This window comes from Equus przewalskii, chromosome 23 (assembly GCF_037783145.1).
Source record: "Equus przewalskii isolate Varuska chromosome 23, EquPr2, whole genome shotgun sequence".
Classification (NCBI taxonomy): Eukaryota; Metazoa; Chordata; class Mammalia; order Perissodactyla; family Equidae; genus Equus; species Equus przewalskii.
The window spans coordinates 12,010,766-12,030,072 of NC_091853.1; the positions used below are offsets into that span (position 1 = coordinate 12,010,766).

Here is a 19,307-nt window from a genome sequence, read left to right on the forward strand (position 1 = left end):
AATAGCATATCAGGAAAAACATAAGTCTAGCATCACTTCTTTCAGAGAAGAGCCCCACCCATTCCTTCACACACATACACTCCCCAATCCACAGGGTGCATGGCCCAGCTCCCCATGAGAGCACCCCGTTCCTGGAGATGCCCAGGCTCAGGTAAAGGGAAGCAGGGAGCAGCGTGCTGGCATTCCAGGGACACCAAATCTTGTTTACCTCCATGCTGTGCAGTTCAACAAGGGCCGTTTGTCCATCACGGGGAGAGCTGGGACTCACACACACCAGCTGACCTCCTGGTCCAAAACTCACAGGCACATGAGGGACATAGAACTTCATGGGTGCCTTGGGACCAGCTGCCGAGACTTCCTCTGACCAACAGACACAGGTGGACATTGTGAGCATTACTGGCACTGCTCTTTTTTACTTTAGAAATAGACCACAGACACCTTTCTGTCCAAATTCCATCTGGGACCAAGATAAGATTCTGGAAGGGCTACATCATTATAAGAAGACCATGCTCCAAGTCAGATTTAAGCCTCTAAGACTATGTCAGAATATAATGCAAGGATTTGATGGTTTGGTCCAAATTATAATGCATCAGGCCCAGACTCTCAGTGACAGTGAGAGGCTGGGGACTCGCTGGCTTTCATAGCCCCGATACTCCTGACGAGTCTCCTATATCCAGACAAAGCAGTTACGCCCTGTGGGCTGCCTTTGCTTTACCACCTTGACTCCGGTCTTCACTGTCTTCGCCTGGTCCTTAAAAGTACCTCCGAGGGCCTCCTCTCCCAGCCTGAAGATGGCTAGGGGCACTGTTCCCTTCCAAGAATCAGCTGTGATGCAATATCCAGTTCAAGAGAAAAGGTGGGAAATGGAGCCAAAGTTGGCCTCTCTGCCCAGGAGACCTACATAAGCAAATGAGGTGGACAATGATCCACTCTGGGAAACACAGGCTAAGGGCGACTTTCCAAGAGACTTGCCACCCAACCCTCTTCTCATCAGACTCAACCAACTCCTTTGATCTCTTCAGGACCCACCAGCCTGAATGGGACTCCAAGCTGCTGAAGCCATGCGGTCATACGGCTCAGAGGCATCTGCCATGTACTGACTGAGCTCATAGCTGCTGGAGCTGAGACCAGACTCGTGCTGCCGGAGAAGGTTGGACTCGTCGGTCGGTGATAACTGAGAGTTAAAAACAATGAGAACATAGGAGAAGAATCAGAAGCAGTTTTAAAGAGATGGTTCTCCCAAGGGTTCCTCCAAAGCAACAAAATTCAAACTTTCAAATAAATACAGTTAAGGTGGATGTATTGAAAGGAGAAGAAGGGATAATTCAACTGACATGTGTTTGCTAAAGGATCCATTATGTCCTAGGGGAATGAGTGCAGGTCCGGCGGCCTGAATTCAAATCCCAGCTTTATCAACCCTTAGCTGCTGTGACTTTGGACAAGCGACTTAGGCTTTCTGAGCTCAGTACCCTCATCTGTAATATAGCTGTCACATCTGCCCTGTACAGTTCAAGTACGTACTCGTGCATTCATTCACCAACTATTTAATGAGCACTCACTATGCTGCAGGCACCGTCCTTCCCCTGACGATACAGGTGTATGAGAAATTCACGGAACTTACATCCTGGGAGGGTACAAATGAAATAATGGATGCAAAAGCTCTCCGTGCACTGTAAAGTGCTGTACACGTGTGTGGCTGCTGTTATTGTGGTTGTCACTCTTAGTCACATGAGATGTGCCCTGCCCTGTTCAGCATTAGGTATACGGAAGAAACTGTTCTCAAAATCATGTAAATCCAATCAGGGAAAGAAAATTAACACAAGACTGTCAAAAATTAAAGAGCTGGTTTCTATAGTATCTTTGCAACTTTTCTGTAAATCTAAAATTATTCCAAAATAAAAGTTTATTTTTATAAATTTAAGATCTCCAAATTAAAGCCCAGCTGGTACACACAGTAAGATTTTAGAAGAGATGGAAAAGTCAAGAAAGGCTTCAACCTCTGCTTTTCAGACCTAAATTAAAAGATTCTTGCAACTCCCTGGGTAAACCCAATTGCTAGTCCACTGGAGTATTGGTGGCAGCCTCTTCTCCTCTTTCCCAGCACCTTGGAGTGACTTGGGTGACATTTCCTGATCCAGCCAACTTGACATAAGTGCAAAAAGGTCAGATCAGGGCCCCAGACCCACAATACTGAGACAAGAACGCAGGGAAAGGAGGAGGTGGGAGTTGAGGCTCTGCCGAGAGAGGAGGAATGGGACCTCTCAGACTGATGGCCGCTAGAGACCCCCATCCCCAAGGGCCCTGCCCTCCCACCACTGACGATGTCAGTTTTGATGCACTGTCACAGGCCACCAACCCCCATGTCACTTCAGGTTACCTTATTCTTCTGGGCCCCAGTTAGCAGACTTTCTGGAAGCAGGTCCCCAGGCCTCTCCTGTCCAGAGTTAGAAGCAGGACTGTCTTTATAAGGGTTCCGACTCTGAGATCTGCAGCAAAATGACAGGAGCAGATGAGAGGGGGTCCTGGGCAAGCCAGCAAGGCTGAGCTGCTCTCTGCTGGAGGCTGTTCTTCTGCACCGGCAGGTGTCAGGTCAGCCTGTGTGCCACAGCAAAAAGCACTGTCCTGCTGTTCAGCTCCTCAATCTATCAACACCAGAAAAACAGGAGCTCCTGGGTTCAATACTGCAGTTGCTAGAAGCGGCCCCAAACCCCGTAGAGAAGGGTTGGCCTCTGCAGCCCGACAGCCAGGAATGGCTTTTATGGGAGGAGCTGGGTAGGTGAGTTCCAAGCAGGGTAAAGTCACCAGGCCTAAGGGCACCAGGACAGGTACTTGCGCAAAAGACACTTCCCTGCTCGCCTCATCCCACTCTCGGGGCACAGGAGTGGGCAGAGGAGAATCACCCCAGCCCCAGGCAGGACCCAATCATGAGGACGTTTGCAAGGCCACATCTGTTCTGAGGCCAACGTAAATTAAGGCCCTCCATTAGGATGGACCTCAAGTAACCTCCCAGGACTCGGACTAGCCCAGGTGTGGGAACTTCCTCTCAGAGTTAAGCATCTCTCCTCCCAGGGTCCCTCTTAAGAGTCCCAGGCCATCCTAGGCTATTCCCATGTCCCTGTGGCCAGAACAAAAGCAACAAGGCATCCAGAGATGAGGGACCAGCACCAGATGCCATAGATTTGCCTAACATAGTCTGAGTTTGGCTGAATCGTGTTGAACTAGCCTCTCCTTTCACACTTACTGGAACCGGGTCTCACTGTTTGTTCCAAACAGATTATTCTGGGTTTCATGATGATGTTCATTGAGGTACTTTTGATCTTGATAATCCTCATGCCAGATATAAGGACTCCCTTGCCTTGGCACTGCACCCTCAGAGAAAACAAAATAAAGACAGGTCACTTCCTCTTCCTAGAAGTTCAGAAAGACACTAGCAAGCTGTGAGGCTGTTATTGGTATAAAAACGTATTTGCCAAATGGAATAAAATTGACAAGTGAGAGCTACCAATGAAAGTCCATAAATGCCCCTCAGTTCTCTCTGAACCAATAGCATGGCTTTGTACAACTGTACAACGGTGGGGATCGTGTGTGTGTGTCTATTTGTGTTTTCTATGTTGAAACAGATTTCGCTTTGCCAGCAGGTCAGAAGCTGCCATTAGCACATACCTAAAGCCTTACTCTTGGTGTAGGGTATAAATTTCTATTGGTGCATTTCTGCCACCCTCAAGGTAAATAATGGTCAGACTCATTACAGCTCAGCCACACACTGGATGACATCACGGTTAAGAACTGACTTCACTGTTACTTGGTCAGAGACTATAATCTTGGCTATAATCAGGAGCAGAACAAAAGATGTGGATGAAGTACAAACTATCCACAATACTAGTAACATAATGATAGTTTCAGTACTACCATCTACATGTACAAACAAAAATGACTCCTTTCTATCTCTTCTCCTCAGGACATCTAGCAGCAGTGTCTTTGTCATGGCCTGGTCTGGCCAAGAAAGAAGCAGCTGGGGGCAGGAGCTGTACATCAGCCGAGCAGGATGCCCAAGCAGAGGCTCTGAGCACGGCTCCTCTGGCCTCTGCCCTGCCTATCAGACCAGCCGCACCATCCCAAAGGCTTCTTGGCGATTATTCCATACCTCTTTCTTCCTGTAGCTGCCGTGGATATCCATGGTAATAATAACTTGCATAAGCATATTCTTCCCTTGGGGTTGGAGAATGATAGCTCTGATATGGATCCTCGATGCCTGGCCTAAAATAGCACAAAGAAGGCTGGTCATTCAAGGATGAGTGTGGTAAAGAGAGAAACCATTGGAGGACTTGACAAACTAAACAATTTTAGAGGACAGAATTACTACCCCACTCAAAAATCTGCTTTAAGGGGCCGGCCCCGTGGCCAAGTGGCTAAGTCCACACGCTCTGCTGCAGGCGGCCCAGTGTTTTGTCAGTTCGAATCCTGGGCACGGACATGGCGCTGCTCGTCAAGCCACGCTGAGGCGGCGTCCCACATGCCACAACTAGAAGGACCCACAACTAAGAATATACAACTATGTACCGGGGGGCTTTCGGGAGAGAAAGGAAAAAAAATAAAGTCTTTAAATAAAAAAAAAAATCTGCTTTAAAACCACAGTTAATTCTAGATCCTATAAACACAAAATTCAGAACCAGAGCAGGAGTAGGACCTCTGTTTCAGAACAAGGCTGGAATTTTTATAGCAAAACCGTAGCCGAGTGTCTCATTCTCCTTCCCCATGATCCCGCTTTCTCCTCAAATACACACATCCAATGTTATCTTAGAAAACACTGCCCTGATATTATCTTAGAAAACCCCTTCCTGGGATGACGATATAAGTGCTCAATATGCCATCGTAATTCCCATGCATATCGCAGATGGAAAGAGATGAAAAAGTTAAGTTGGACTACCTTAAATCTGATTGCTTTTAACACCTCTGAGTTTAACCTATCTTCCTTCGAGAACTCAACAATACAGAAAGATTGGGGAAAGGAACATCCTGTTGTTAGTGTTTACACCAATTAATAATTCTTTAGTATTTCATAGGGGCAAAATTCTTTACAATAATTGTCATAATTTGAACCCTAAATCTGTAGGCAGGTAAGTATCACCCCACCTCAAAAGCTTAAGTATAACATAGATGGCTTACAATATTCCATAAAATATTAAGTCCAGTGCTATCAGTCAGAATTAGGAGCAGAAATTCCAGATTCTCCCAGAACAACCTCACCGAGACCTCTTCATTCTGAACTTGAAGGCTGCACGCTTCTATCTGCTTTCTCAGAGGCTGATTTTTTCTAAGTTCCCTTTCCTTCATTCCACGCTTGTTGTTCTGTTTGCCCATCACTCTAGGTACTGTCCCAGGCACCACAGCTCTTCGTGGTGCTGGTGGTGTCACGCTCCCCCTGGGTCAGAGTCATCCAAAGATGGCACAAAACTCCGTTTAGGAGGAAAGGCTTTTCCATAGTCTACAAACATTGCCTTTTGCAATCCCAGAGTAAGAGGGACCCCTGTGCCATCTTGAATTTCACTGTTCTTACCCTCTCCCCAGCCCCCAACACCCAATCACATTATGATGGCTTCCTTAAGAAGCCCCACTAGGGGATACAGAGGAGGGAAATACTATCTTCAGTCGCCAAAATCCAATTTGGGAGGGGAAAGGGTTTAGCTAAGTCAAAGTCGGAGGGTAGAGAAGGAAAAAGAAGAAAAAGAGGAGAAATAAAAGGAAAAGGAAGAAGGAAAAGAACAATCTGTTCATAAGCGTTTAGGAGAGTTGGGTCAATTCCAAGCTCTAAAACCGTACCTTGAATACACCTGACTGGGATAATAACCTTCATAATAGTCAACCCCAGACCCAGGCTGACGCCACTCGCCAGGCCTGGATGCATAAGGAGGCTGCTGGTGGTCTGCCCTGGGGTCCTGCTGTGGCTGGGGGCTCTGGCGGATGTCTTGCCATTGCTGGAACCTCTCTCCATCGTGCCAAGAGCGAGGAACAGGCCGATGATATCCATCTCTCCAAAGCCCTCGGTCTGGATCCTTTGACGGTGCTGTGGGCCACCCCCGGGGCCGAGGTGGCCACTGGGGGACCCAAGGTTCCATCCTTGACTCTCAGAATTTCTCTCGTGTTTTGAGTCAGTCGTATAGTTATTTTATCTTCCTGTAGACAAAACAAAAAGACAAAAAAATTATCATCATTTTAGGCCTATATCCAAATGTGATGGTTGATTAGGTTTGATGAAAAAAGCACCTGTGAGCCTCAAAATCTTCTATCTAAAACAAACCACATGGGCACTGATACAGAGATATCTGGGAAAAAAATCTCAGGCAGATACATGAAATAATTAACAGGCTAGACGATTACGTTGATGTGGCTTAAAAGATGTTAAAGTCTATTTGGAGCAATAATGGATGTGGGAGGCGTGGGAGACAGAGAAGAGAAACTCCAAAACACCGTCAAAGCATTCCAGTTAAATAAGCGTTTGTTCATTTACTCCACCAGCAAATATTTATTCAACACTTCCCAGGGAGGCCCCATGCTATCAGAGAAATAGAGTGGGCCTTGGAAAGAGTTCAGATCCTTCAAAGACCAGAGTTCAAATCCTAACTCTGCCACTTACTAGAAAATTAATTTTTTCAAGCCTCCATCAAGAGATAAGGTAGGAGGGGCTAGCCTGCTGGCGTGGTGGTTAAGTTCGCACACTCCGCTTTGGTGGCCCAGGGTTCGCAAGTTTGGATCCTAGGCATGGCCCTACCCACCGCTCATCCAGCCATGCTGTGACAGGCATCCCACATACAAAATAGAGGAAAATCGGCACAGATATTATCTCAGTACCAATCTTTCTCACCAAAAAAAAAGGAGATATATGAAAATTGCCCAAAACACTGCCTGGTAAACAGTAATCATTCAATAAATAGTGGTGTTATCAGAGATAAAGACAGGGTAGTGTGAGTGGCTAAAGACATTTTAAACAAAAAGAAACTTAAATTGACCTCGGAGACCTCGTTTCTAAATCCTTAAATTAACCTCTTAGAAAAACTAGGCCCTACGATGTGGGCACGCCTGCCCCTCTAGGTTTGGGATTGCTTACATGAAAAACCAGAGAGTCACGTCTCAGTCATCTTCCTGGCTGGAGATTTTTAAACCCTGGAATTCTCCCCAAATCAAACTAATATTCTCCACTTATCCTCCAAAATGGGACATAGCGCCAGAGCATGGATTGCCTTCCGAGCTCGTCTGCCCACATCAAGAGGAGCGCCTGCCTCCAGCTGCTCCCAAAAGGCAAGCACACAGACCCCACCCCGGCTCGGGGATCCTCCTGTGTCAAGAACACACGTTAGCTCAGTCAGACCCCGCGTTTTTTCTCCCTGGGACTGTTTTCGGTTGCAAGATTCTCCTTGAATCCAGTTAACTTGCTCCCGCTCCTGAAACTCCCAGACTAATATAAAAATTCTTGTTGGAACAAAAGGTCAAAGGGTGTGTGTCGAAATCAAAACGTCACTCTGCTTGAATGCCATGGAGCCGGGGTCCACAGCTTTGAGCCAAGAGCTGTAAGCAGAACATGCCAGAAGAGCAAGGCGCAGAAGTGACTTCCACTTCAACATCAATCACGGTTCAGGGAGCTGGCACTTTCCTTCCGTGTCAGCCCACTTCCTTGAAAAAACCAGGTGCAAAAAAGCTTTTTCCAGTAAACCCCAGCAAAGGCCAAATGCCCCAGACACAGGAAAAGGGTGAGTAGTTCTTCCCTGGAGGCCCACGGAACTCGGCACCGTTTGGACGCAAGTAATCTTAACAAGAAGGAAGCCTCTTTCACCTTGTCCCCACGTATTTTCATCAGCCAGCCTTCCCCGACTGCAAAGGCACAATACCGGATCTCTCCACCAGAATCACATCATCTTGTTGCCAAGATGTTTCAACTCCAGTAGGTTAGACCTCGGATTATAATTAAAGACACCAAGAGAAAAGCACCACAGACTCTCAAAATGAAGGAACTACGTCTACGTTGAGAAGTCTCACACGTGCATTCACGTAAATGACCTTCCCTGGTCCCAGGAAGAGTAATATCGCCTTTCCTAATCTACAGCACAGCAAGCACAGCTAAAAGAAAGAAAACAACGGAACCAGCGCTCCCACACACCTGCTCTGACGGCTCCCCACCTTCCTTCGGCACAGCTCCGGAACCTGGCCCAAGAGTGTCTCCTCTCCTCTTGGAGACTGTCAAAGTCCGAGTGCCACATCTACCAAGACTTACCTGGCCCTCAGATCTACAGCCTGGCAGTTACCTTTGCAACCGCCCGGCCTCCAGGGAGCTGATTCACTAGGGCAAAGTACAGCTCAGTTACCTCAGTCTGGAACTGACGTGACTTGACATATTTGCTCAGAACACTGTCGGAGACTCGTGTTTCTGTTTGCCTGGTCGAGGGCTGAACCAGACATACTCACATGAGAAAGGATCCAAACCCCACACAAACAAGGAACAGGGACATGAGGAGAGGACATCCAGAAAGCCCTGAGGCAGCCTGGCCTGGTGAGAGGGGAACCATCTTTGGGCTGTTGACTCATGGCTCTCCCACTGGCTGGCTCTCTTACTTAACCTCTCTGAGTCTCAATTTCTTCTTCTCTGAAAGGAGAATAACAATGCTTAGCGTATCAAGGTCAGTATGAGGATTAAATGTTGGTAAAATGGCACCTGATATATAAATATGTATGCTCTATACATAAGTAGTATCTTTTCCTTTCAAAAGAGATAAGCTATTCCACTGAGTGAGGCAGGGGTACTCACAGGTGGGGAATAAATACCCGCTTTGTCTGGTTTGGGATTTTTTCATCCATGTTTCTATCCACTGGGTTCTGGTTGTATATCAACTGTGTTATCCAGATGGAAGGCAAATTCCAAAGCCCAATATTGAACTGAAGGCACTGAAAAGTTTTCTCTCACAACAAGAAAATACTTTTCATGTTCAAAAAATGCATTTTTTCATCATTATTAAGGTAAACACAGAGAAACTCGTGTCTACTTTTGAGTTACTATTTAAAATTCAGCAAATCATCATGTTATTACACCTTTAACTTACACAGTGTTATATGTCAATTACATCTCAATAAAGCTGGGAAAAAAATAAACAAAATTTAGAATTTGCTCTAAAAAGGCCAAAATAGTCTATTCTTTTTTTCAACAAACACTTACTGAGTCCCTACTGTGTGTCATGATTTGACACACATAAATACATAAGACACAGTCCTTGCCCTCAAAAAAGCTTCGAGCAGTGGCTGGCCTGGTGGCATAGTGGTTAAGTTCGTGCACTCTGCTTTGGCTGCCCGGGGTCACAGGTTTGGATCCCAGGCACAGACCTATGCTACTCATCAACCATGCTGTGGTGGTGACCCACATATAACGTAGAGGAAGATTGGCACAGATGTTAGCTCAGGGCTAATCTTCCTCAAGCAAAAAAAGAGGAAGATTGGCAACAGATGTTAGCTCAGGGCTAATCTTTCTTAGCAAAAAAAAAAAGCTCGGAGCAAATTCACTTCTCATGTTGTTACTAGTCCAGGGAAGACCACATGGTTGGTCTCGTGGTCAGATCATGTAATGAACCTAAACTATATGATTTTGTCTCAGATCCTCAACTGACTCCTAGGACCTGACAACTGAGTGCAGAATTCTCTGACTGTGGCTAAGGATTTCTTACCCCACTGGTAGGCTGTGAAACTTGTCTCATTAATGGCTACACTGCCACTTTTAATCCTCCTGGGAAGAGATAACTGGAGAAGGGCACACACCTTAAAAACAGAAATCAGGGGGCCAGCCCAGTGGCGCAGCGGTTAAGTTCACACATTCTGCTTCTTGGCAGCCTGGGGTTCGCCAGTTCGGATCCCGGGTGCGGACATGGCACTGCTTGGCACGCCATGCTGTGGTAGGCGTCCCACATATAAAGTAGAGGAAGATGGGCACGGATGTTAACTCAGGGCCAGGCTTCCTCAGCAAAAAAAGCAGAGGACTGGCAGTAGTTAGCTCAGCGCTAATCTTCCTCAAAAAAAAAAAAACAGAAATCAAAACTTGATTGATTATGACACAAACTCAGATATCAAATTATGTGCTCTGATATGTCACAACAACATTCATGAGAGTCTGCTGTAACCCTTTTGACTTATAAGGTGATGTTAGTCCTGCCCCTATAACACCAGCTACATTACCAGAATGTTAACTTTGGAGGGCACCTTAGAGGTTATTTTAGCAACTTCACTTTATTGATAATAAAACTAATATCCAGAGAAGTGAAGTGATTTACCCAAGATCACAAAGCTAACTAGAAGCTCAGGCAGCATTATATTGGTGTGCTGGAGTTAGCTCGCACCAGAATTACAAGAGCTGATTATTAAATATTCAGGAATCGTGTGTACCGATAGTTAAAACATTGGTAATTTGAAATCCACCATATGGGAATATTTACACAGAAATTGGCAAATGCTACAAAGCAAGGTTGTTGTTTTCAGAAAGCCAGTTTACCAGCATCCTGCTTATAACCCCAAACTCCTGGTACCTAATTCAGTGTTCTTTCAACTACAGAATTGTCATTCTGTGACTAGCCTTCATTGCACATCTCTAGTTGAAACATCTAGCCCAGTTATTCCAAATGCTCCTTTTGTGACATCCCAAAGCATCTCTAATTATCTCAAGAGTTATTATGAAACTCTTCAAACATTCACTAACCAAAATTAATTTTAATTAGCTTTAATTATTTTATATAGACATATGGCATTCAACAGTTATATGGGTCATGGAATGAAATAGGTTGTAGTGGGATCTTATCACTCCAAAAGGCTTGGGATTTATTTATCAGTCCCTGCTTTCCCCAGTCCCACATATCTACAGTTACTAAGTCTTTCAACTTGGGAGCTCAATTCCTCCTGATTTCCAATCAAATGTATCCAGCTTGACAGTACATGAGCAGCTCCTCTCCACCAAGAGATAGGCTACAATCAGTTTTGCCACCCCAAGTCCTGGTTGCAGTTCCCTCCCTGGTGCCAGAACAGCTATAGTCTTTATGGGATCCCTCCCCTGAGTGTCCTGTCCTCATGCCTGACTCCTGCTTTGCATCCCAACTAGTCACCAGAATTGGAGCCCTGGCCCCTTGCTGAATTTCCTTTCCCAGACCCTGCTCCCCTTTCCAAATGCCAAACCACTGAGAAGATCTTGCATCAAACAAGAGTACCTACCCTAGTTTGACATCTAACAAAATTACCATCACTACTAATGATGCTGCTAATCCCTACCCACCAGGTCAACACTGCTGGATGTGATCACCTACCTAGATCCAGGTCAGCTTTGCCATGAATCCTGAGCACTATGACTTAATGACTAGTTACACTTGCAAGGGACAGCTCAGCAGTTGAGACATCCCTCAGACTTGATCTCATTCCTCTACTGAAAGTAAAAATTTAGAAAACAAACCAAGAGGCTCTCTGTCAGCAGGTTAACAGCAATTACTCCAGTCTGGGTGATGGCATTGTGGATGATTTTGTTTCTCTCTTCTTGCTTGTCCGTATTTTCTAACTTAATTTTCTACAATAAGCATGTATCATTTTGAAAGACAAAAATCAACATTATTTTTAATCAATACTATATCCAAATGTGGTACTGTCACATCATTAAGTAATTACGCACCCAAGTTGCTAAAATGGGGCAACGACTCCCTAAAGAGTTCGAGATTAGTTAACTGTGCTCACACTGCTCTTCTAGAAAGAAGATTCTGGAAATCATGCACTAAACAAATGTTTATGGAGCAGCCACTCTATGCCCAGCATTGTCACATGCATTGATGATACAAAGATAAATAACATACAATCTCTGTCCCAAAGAATCATTCAGTCCAGTGGAGCAGCAGACACTCAAATATGCAATCCTTATGCAATGCAATCACTACTCTATGGATATATCACTGATTTTTCTAAAGGAAGGATGCACAAGAGAAGGCACGAGAGTAGAAACCGGGAGGTGTGCTGTTCAAGGTTATTCCTGACAGAGGAACACCTGAACTAGGGCAGCTGCAGAAAGGCTGCAGGAGAGGGGAGGGAGAAATATATACGTATACACATATTATATGTTTATAAAATAGAATCAACATGAAACCACACTCTGTTGAACGTAGAAAATGAAGGTGAAGGAGAAGTGAAGTCCAGCTCCATTTTCAGGCTGTAAAGAGGGGACCACGCTGCCTTTTTTTGGATAATCCTCTTGGAAGAAGAACCGCTTTGGTAGGGAAGAAGATGGCTCCAGTTTTGGACATGCTAATTGTGAGGGGTCTCTGTGTGTTGACAAAGGTAAGGATGGTCGATAAGTAGTTGGCTGTAAGAGTGTAGAGCTCAAGAAAGGTCTGAGGAGAGAGATGTGATGAAGCCGCAGGCATAGATGGTATTGCCTAAGAAAAGCTTAGAATTCGAAGACAGGTCCTAGGAAAGAGCTCTGAGGAACACCAACGTTTAAGAGCTGAACACAGAAAGAGGAGCCTAGGAAAGACAATAAGCAGATGCCAGAAAGGTAAGCAGACAGCCAGGAGAGGATGGTGTTCCCAGAGCCAAGAGAGGTAGTGGCTTCAAAAATGTGAGAGTGGGGGCCGGCCCCGTGGCCAAGTGGTTAAGCTCGCACGCTCCGCTTCAGCAGCCCAGGGTTTCACTGGTTCAGATCTTGGGCACGGACATGGCACTGCTTGTCAGGCCACGTTGAGGTGGCGTCCCACATGCCACAACTAGAAGGACCCACAACTAAAATATATACAACTATGTACCAGGGGGCTTTGGGGAGTAAAATTTAAAAGTAAAATAAAATCTTTAAAAAAAAAAAAAAGTGAGAGTGGTCAACAACGCCAAACTTAGGAGAAATATTGAGAAAGGCAATAAGCAAAAGCATTCTCTTCCTCACTGGATTCAACAATTAGAAGGTTTGATGATCATATTATGAACAATTTCAGTAGAATTAAGGTCAAAGGAGTGAGGAATTAGACACAGAAATCACTTACACAGAGAATGGAAAGTCAGGAAATGGGGGCTCCAAGTAAAATTCATCTTTCTAGAAGCCTGAGTGTGAAGAAAAGGGGGCAATAGCTGGGAAGACTGAGGCAGCCAGGTTTGAAGAATGGGTTTAGGACGGAAAAGACAAAAGAGAGTTACATGCTGATTCATATGGAGATACAGAAAAGAAACATCATTACTAAAAGAATAAATCTCAAAAGAGGCTGGTCACATGGGATCCAGAGTATAGGAGCAAAAATTAAGCCCAGGTGAGAGGAAGGGCACCTCTTCCTCAGAGAAAGGGATAATGAAGGGAGGTGAAGGTGGGCATAGATGGAGGCCCATAGATTTGCACGTAAAGGGACCGGATACGGAGAACTCTCTGTGGAGCAGACTGCCGAGCTCTACTGGCTAGAGATCAGGGTGAGCATTTGGCAAGAGCCTCGAGAAACATTGTGAAGACTTGGACTGGCCGGTGTGGAAGACGGAGGTGTGCTTTAACTAGGAACACGTGCTCAGAGTAACCAGCAGGCTGGAGATGCAGCGTTAGTGCTCACCTAACAGACTTGAAGCTCCACGGAGACACTGACCGTCTGTGCTTTGCTCTCTGCTACACCCTCAGTGCCCAGCACAGGGCCTGACAAATGACAAGAGCTCACAGATTTCATCTTTGAATCAATAGACAGCTAGAATGTATAGCTGCAACAGCCTGGCTGTATGATGGCATGCAGCAGTTTTCCTTCTCGTTATCCTAAGTACAGAATTAGACTCTGACAGGCAGTTTCTAGAGAAAGTAAAAGAGAAAGTTGAGGCAGTGAGTTAAGGGGACTGACCAGAGAATGGTTAAAGAGATGCCATCTGGGACACAAATGAGACAAAAACAGATGCAAGTTATCTGCATACCTGGTTAAACTGAGGTCCCTACCGATACTTGAGACACTCCAATAGGACAGTGAAAGAAAAACATGAAACCACAACTGAAAAAGCAAAACAAAACCTCAGTCAAATTGGGAGTGACTGGCTAATGTCCACATCTGCATTTCCCACAACATCTGATACATTGAGGCTCTTTTCAGTCAGCAAGTGTCTCATACCTGACTCCCAGAATGAGTCAGGGGGTGAAGGTGTGGTGCAGAGCAGCCTCATGACTCCAGGAAAGCCACCACTTGGAGCCAGCTTTACAGCTATGGAGCTCGTGGCCTTGGCCAGTGATGGGTGCCAAGGCTTTGACCTCTTCCTTCTGGTGAGCTGCGTGGCATGCCAGATGCAGAGCAGCAGGCGCCAGTCAGTATTCCATTTATCAGGAAGGACTGCGCCAGGAAAACATGGTCTGAGGGCCAGAGACAATTAGCCTGGCACAGGCGCCATAAGCTACCAGTGCCAATCCTGGAACTGTTGCTCTTCCCTCAGTCTTAGATGTGAAAGTTTGGGCACAATGCAGGTTTCCTACAGGCTCAAGGAACCCTGTGAATGAGCCCCAACAAAAGGGCTCCTTTAAATGTCACCTACCTGGCTGCCTGCAAACCTGCCCCCTGCCTCCACCTCTGCTGCCGAGAGCTGGAGAAGTAGCGCATTCCGTCAAGAGGAAGAAAACCTCCATCCTTCTTTCTCAGCCCTGGGCTGGCAGAGGCCGCCCCAACTTCACCTCTCTTCCCCCCTCCCATTTTATTGACGCCCCTGAACCCAGAATAAGTGGGGTGGCAGATGGACGCTGCTGTGACTTCTGACCCCACATGCGCAGACATTGGTGATTCACACACCTCCTAAATGAAATAAAGGGCTGTAGCATGCTCTGAGTGTTCTCTGAGCCCCCGGGGCCAACGGGACATAAATTCCCCAGAGGTGTGGTAGACCTTGGTGGCCCCAGAATAAGGCTGCGTGGATGTGCCTCTCAGCTCCACCATCTGCTGGCCGTGTGAACGTTGGCAAGTTATCCTGTATCTCCTTTACTTCGTCTATAAGATGGGAATAATGATGCAATCCACCTCACAGAGTCATTACAAGGGTAAAATTAGATTAAAAACCTACAAAGGGGGCCTGCCTGCTGGCGAAGTGGGTACGTTCTTGAGCTCTTCTTTGGTGGCCAGGGGGTTCGCAGGTTCAGATCCCTGGTGCAGACCTACACACGGCTTATCAAGCTATGCTGTGGCAGCCGTCCCACATACAAAATAAAGGAAGATTCGCACAGATGTTAGCTCAGGGCTAATCTTCCTCACCAAAAATAAAATGAAAAAAAAAAACCTGCAAAGTACTTGGTATTTAGCAAATGCTCAATAAATGGTAACTGTTATCATTTCCCTGGAAATACTGTAAAGCGTCTAGGAAGTTTTCTGCAGAAGACATCAGAAAGGGATTGATGATCCATTGCTGCTGTGAAATCCACAGCTCCTCCTTAACTGTTAATTCAGTGCCCCACTGAGCCATGAGATCAGGAGAAAATAGAGAAACTATATCACATGATTACATAGGAAAAAGGAATGGGTTAAGTTAAGAACATCAGAATTAGAAACTTCAAGAAAATATAGCCCAGTGCTTCTCACACAGGAGTACTTGTAGCCCCAAGGACAATGCAGGATGCCACAGGATAAGCATTAATTTTATTATATAAGCAATTTTAAAATGTATTTTAATTTTAAACAAATGCTGTATTATTGACTATTATGGAATAAAATTCAAATTTGTATTAATTTCTACAGTGAAGAATGAGACTTCAAAGAAATTTCATGCTTTCAATGGGACAGAGCACGCCTTCACCTACACACAGCCTGCACTCCCAGAAGTCGCTGCCTGCCATCTGGTGGAAATGTTTGAGAACCCATTCTGAACAGGAGCAGACATTCAGACGCATAACTGATGAGCTGGAAAAAGGCCATCCCTGCAGGTGAGGCAGTGTCCACGCCAGGGGCCAAGGCCCTCGGGCACATACAGCTCTTTCATTTACAGACCCAGCACTACAAGCTCTCTAAGGCTGTATGAAAATCTTCTATTATACAAGACAGTCTGGGGGACCCAGGAGTCCAGGGACTTTCTCGGTTCACCTGGGCAGGGAGTGTTTATTCTCCAGTGAAGAGAGGTCTTCAGGCTCCTTACAGAAACACACCCCAATATTTTAGCATCAAGATGCTCTTCCTGCTGTATAACACATGGGTGACAAACTCTCATTTGAACTCTTGAATAGGGGAAAACAGTCATCGTGCCCCTCAGCAGCCTGCTCCTTTCCAGGTTCCATCATCCCAATCCTAGTAGGTTTCCTTATAAAATTTCCTTCCCGCAATCATTTTGCGTGGCAGCAAAGGCCCAGGGAAAAAGAAATAGGAATTTAAACCTGGATTCAGTTTTAACTGTGTCATTTCCCAGCCATGAGACTTGGGGGAAAAAAATGACAATCTCTATGAGCCCCAGTCTCTTCATCTTTAAAATGAGTCTAAAAATACCTCGCAGGCTGCAGCATAGATGAAAAGAAATGCTATATGGAAAAACACCAAAGTGTCTGTTAAATAGAGGAGTGGGTTTTCAATCAATCTTTGCCTTTCCCTCTTCCAGGCTCCTTACATTTCGTTAAAGGTGTGACAAGCTGAATGTACCCAAAGCTCAGGGTCTGGTAGCAGATAGTGGTGAAGAGGCAGGCTTTGCAGTCAGAATTGGAGTGACTCCCAGTCCCTCCACTGACCAGCTGTGAGTCCTCAGGCAAGGTGCTAAACCTCTCAGGCCGAGGGTTCTCATTTATTAAATGACTGTATAACAATAGATATCATCACAAGGTTGTTGTAGGATAAATGAGATAATGTATTATTCATGGCATGTGGTAGCTGCTCACTTAACATTCGATGAAGAGATGAATGCATGGTCAAGGAAAAGCACTTAGCACAGTGCCCACACACAGTAAGCATTCAGCAAATGGTGTTGTCAACTTTGTTGTTGGAAAGAGCAGAGCAGAAGAAGCACTTTCTGGGCTATTCAGGGGATCTGTTCTTACTTAGCTTTTATCATAGCAATTGATATTTAATTTTTATCTCAGCTGGGTTTTTTTATCATTGGCATAGAATCTAAAATGAGGTGATTGTTTTTATTTTTATTCTGCCCTCTCTCACATCAAAATAATCCATTGTGGCTTGAGGAGTGACATCAGCAACATGGCAGAGTGAGCAGTTTTCTTTGACTCTCCCCCTTCGAACTACAGCTAAATGGACATTCGTTGATCAACAGAGGATACTCACACAGCACCTCAGGCTGCCAGAGAGACCCATGCTGCTCTACGTCAGAAGATAGATGGACTACCCCAGGGAGGAGGTGGAGATAAGTGAGAACTCTGGGGCCCCCAGACAGCCTAGTACCTGTGAGTGACTCTCTCCCAGTTGACATGCTCATAGCACTGCCATGGCCCCAAGGGTGGGCATGCACATTTATACGACTGTGGAAACAGGTCACCACAGCCCTAAGCCCACCATGATTGCTCTGTGGACCAGTGGGAAAATCTACGGTCCCACAGCAGCCCCAGGGAGTCTCCACTTGGCCCTAGTGGAGAGGCCCCGCCCACTAGGCACAAAGGCTGGAGCAGAAGTGGCTGGGCTGGGTTAGCTACCCACCAGCTGCGTTACCCACCCATAGCTCCGCTGCAGCCCTGAGGGGTCAGGTGAGATCCAGTGGGACCACATGAGCAGGCTGTGACAATCTGGAGCCCCAGCATGATTGCTTCTTGGTCCAGTGGGAAAATCCACAATCTCACAGCAGCCCCAGGGAGAGTGTTGGCTCGGCCCTATTGAGAGGTCCCGCCCACCAAGCACAAAGGCTGGGCAACCTAGGAGCAGATGAAGCACAGCTGGGCAAGCTAACCACTGGCTACGTTAGATGCCCATAGCTCTGCTGCAGCCCAGAGGGGGCAAGTGAGATCCAGAGGGACCAGATGGCGGCAGAGCTGTGAGTCTGGGCAAACAAGCTTCCGGCTGCCATGAAAGCCCACAACACTGCTACAGTCCCTAAGGAGGGAGTGTGTCTAGGCAGGTCTGTGGGAGCAGGCAGCAGCACCCCAAAGTCCCCATGTGATTGTGCCCACAGTTTACAGGAGACACCAACGGACTACTGAAATCCCAAGGAGTGTCCCAGGCTCAGTCAGGAACAGCTGACAGGGATCCTGGTGGGTGCAGATTACACAGCTCCTGCCCCCTCCCCCCACTGGCAGCAAGTGGAAGCAGTAGCCAAACTCTATCTCTATGCAGAGGCACAAATCCACACCATCAAGCAGTATGAAAAAATATATTAAATCTCCAGAACAGAAGGAAAATGACGACTACCCAGAAAACAATCCCAAAGACACAGAAATCTATAACCTAAATGACAAAGAATTCCAAATAGCTATCATTAAAAAAACTCAATGAGTTAAAAGAGAATACAGATAGACAACTCAACGAGTTCGGGAGCTACAGCACAAAAGAGGTTAATACTATAAAGAAGAACCAATCAGAAATCTCAGAGATGAAAAACACAATAGAGGAGACTAAGAAAAATATGGACTCCATGAATAGTAGGGCTGATAATATGGAGGACAGAATTAGCAGTCTGGAGGATAGGAATATAGAAACGCTTCAGATAGAGGAGGAGAGAGAACTAAGACTAAAAGAAATGAAAAAACTCTCCGAGAAATATCTGACTCAATTAGGAAATGCAACATAAGGATTATTGATATCCCAGAGGGAGAAGAGAAGGAGAATGGAGCAGAAAGCTTATTCAAAGAAATGACAGCTGAGAACTTCCCAAACCTGGGGAGGAAGCTGGAAATCCATGTGACAAAAACCAATACATCTCCAAACTTTATCAATGTAAAAAGACCAACCCATATATAAAAAGACCAAAGGCATATAGCAGTGAAGTTGGCAAAAGTCAACAACAAAGATAAAATATTAAGGGCAGAAAGACAGAAGAAAATAACCTACAAAGGAACCCCTATCAGGCTGTCAGCAGATTTTGCAGCAGAAATCTTACAGGCTAGGAGAGAGTGGAACAATATACTCAAAATTCTGAAAGACAAAATCTTTCAGCCAAGAATACTCTATCCAGCGGAAATATTCTTCAAACATGATGGAGAAATAAAAACTTTCCCAGATAAACAAAAGTTAAGGGAGTTCATCACCATAAGACCCCCCTACAATAAATCCTCAGGAAGGCCCTAATACCTAAAAAAAAGAAAAGAAAAGAAAGGGGTTACAAAACCCTAAGCAAGGACATAAGTAGAAAGACAAAATCAGAAAATTGCAGCTCTCCATCAGAACAGGTTAGCAAATGCTTAA

At 45.6% G+C, this 19,307-nt stretch overlaps 1 protein-coding gene across 16 annotated transcripts in view; it reads right to left on the reverse strand.

The window, feature by feature from the left end:
- The window catches only part of SEC16B (SEC16 homolog B, endoplasmic reticulum export factor), a 70,742-nt gene that overhangs the window by 37,658 nt on the left and 13,777 nt on the right, over window positions 1-19,307 (reverse strand). For 3 of the 16 annotated variants that reach the window (XM_070591610.1, XM_070591602.1, XM_008526156.2), the window contains exons 1-7: window positions 8,153-8,371; window positions 5,821-6,174; window positions 4,145-4,257; window positions 3,242-3,362; window positions 2,378-2,486; window positions 1,030-1,174; window positions 209-360 (exon numbers count right to left, since the gene is read on the reverse strand). In XM_070591610.1, coding sequence (XP_070447711.1) covers window positions 209-360; window positions 1,030-1,174; window positions 2,378-2,486; window positions 3,242-3,362; window positions 4,145-4,257; window positions 5,821-6,116 — 936 coding nt within the window. In that variant the 5' untranslated portion in view covers window positions 6,117-6,174; window positions 8,153-8,371. Of the gene's footprint in view, window positions 1-208; window positions 361-1,029; window positions 1,175-2,377; window positions 2,487-3,241; window positions 3,370-4,144; window positions 4,258-5,820; window positions 6,175-7,105; window positions 7,461-8,152; window positions 8,372-19,307 lie in introns of those variants that run through there. The other 13 variants (XM_070591611.1, XM_070591603.1, XM_070591598.1 and 10 more) reach the window with 10 other exon arrangements.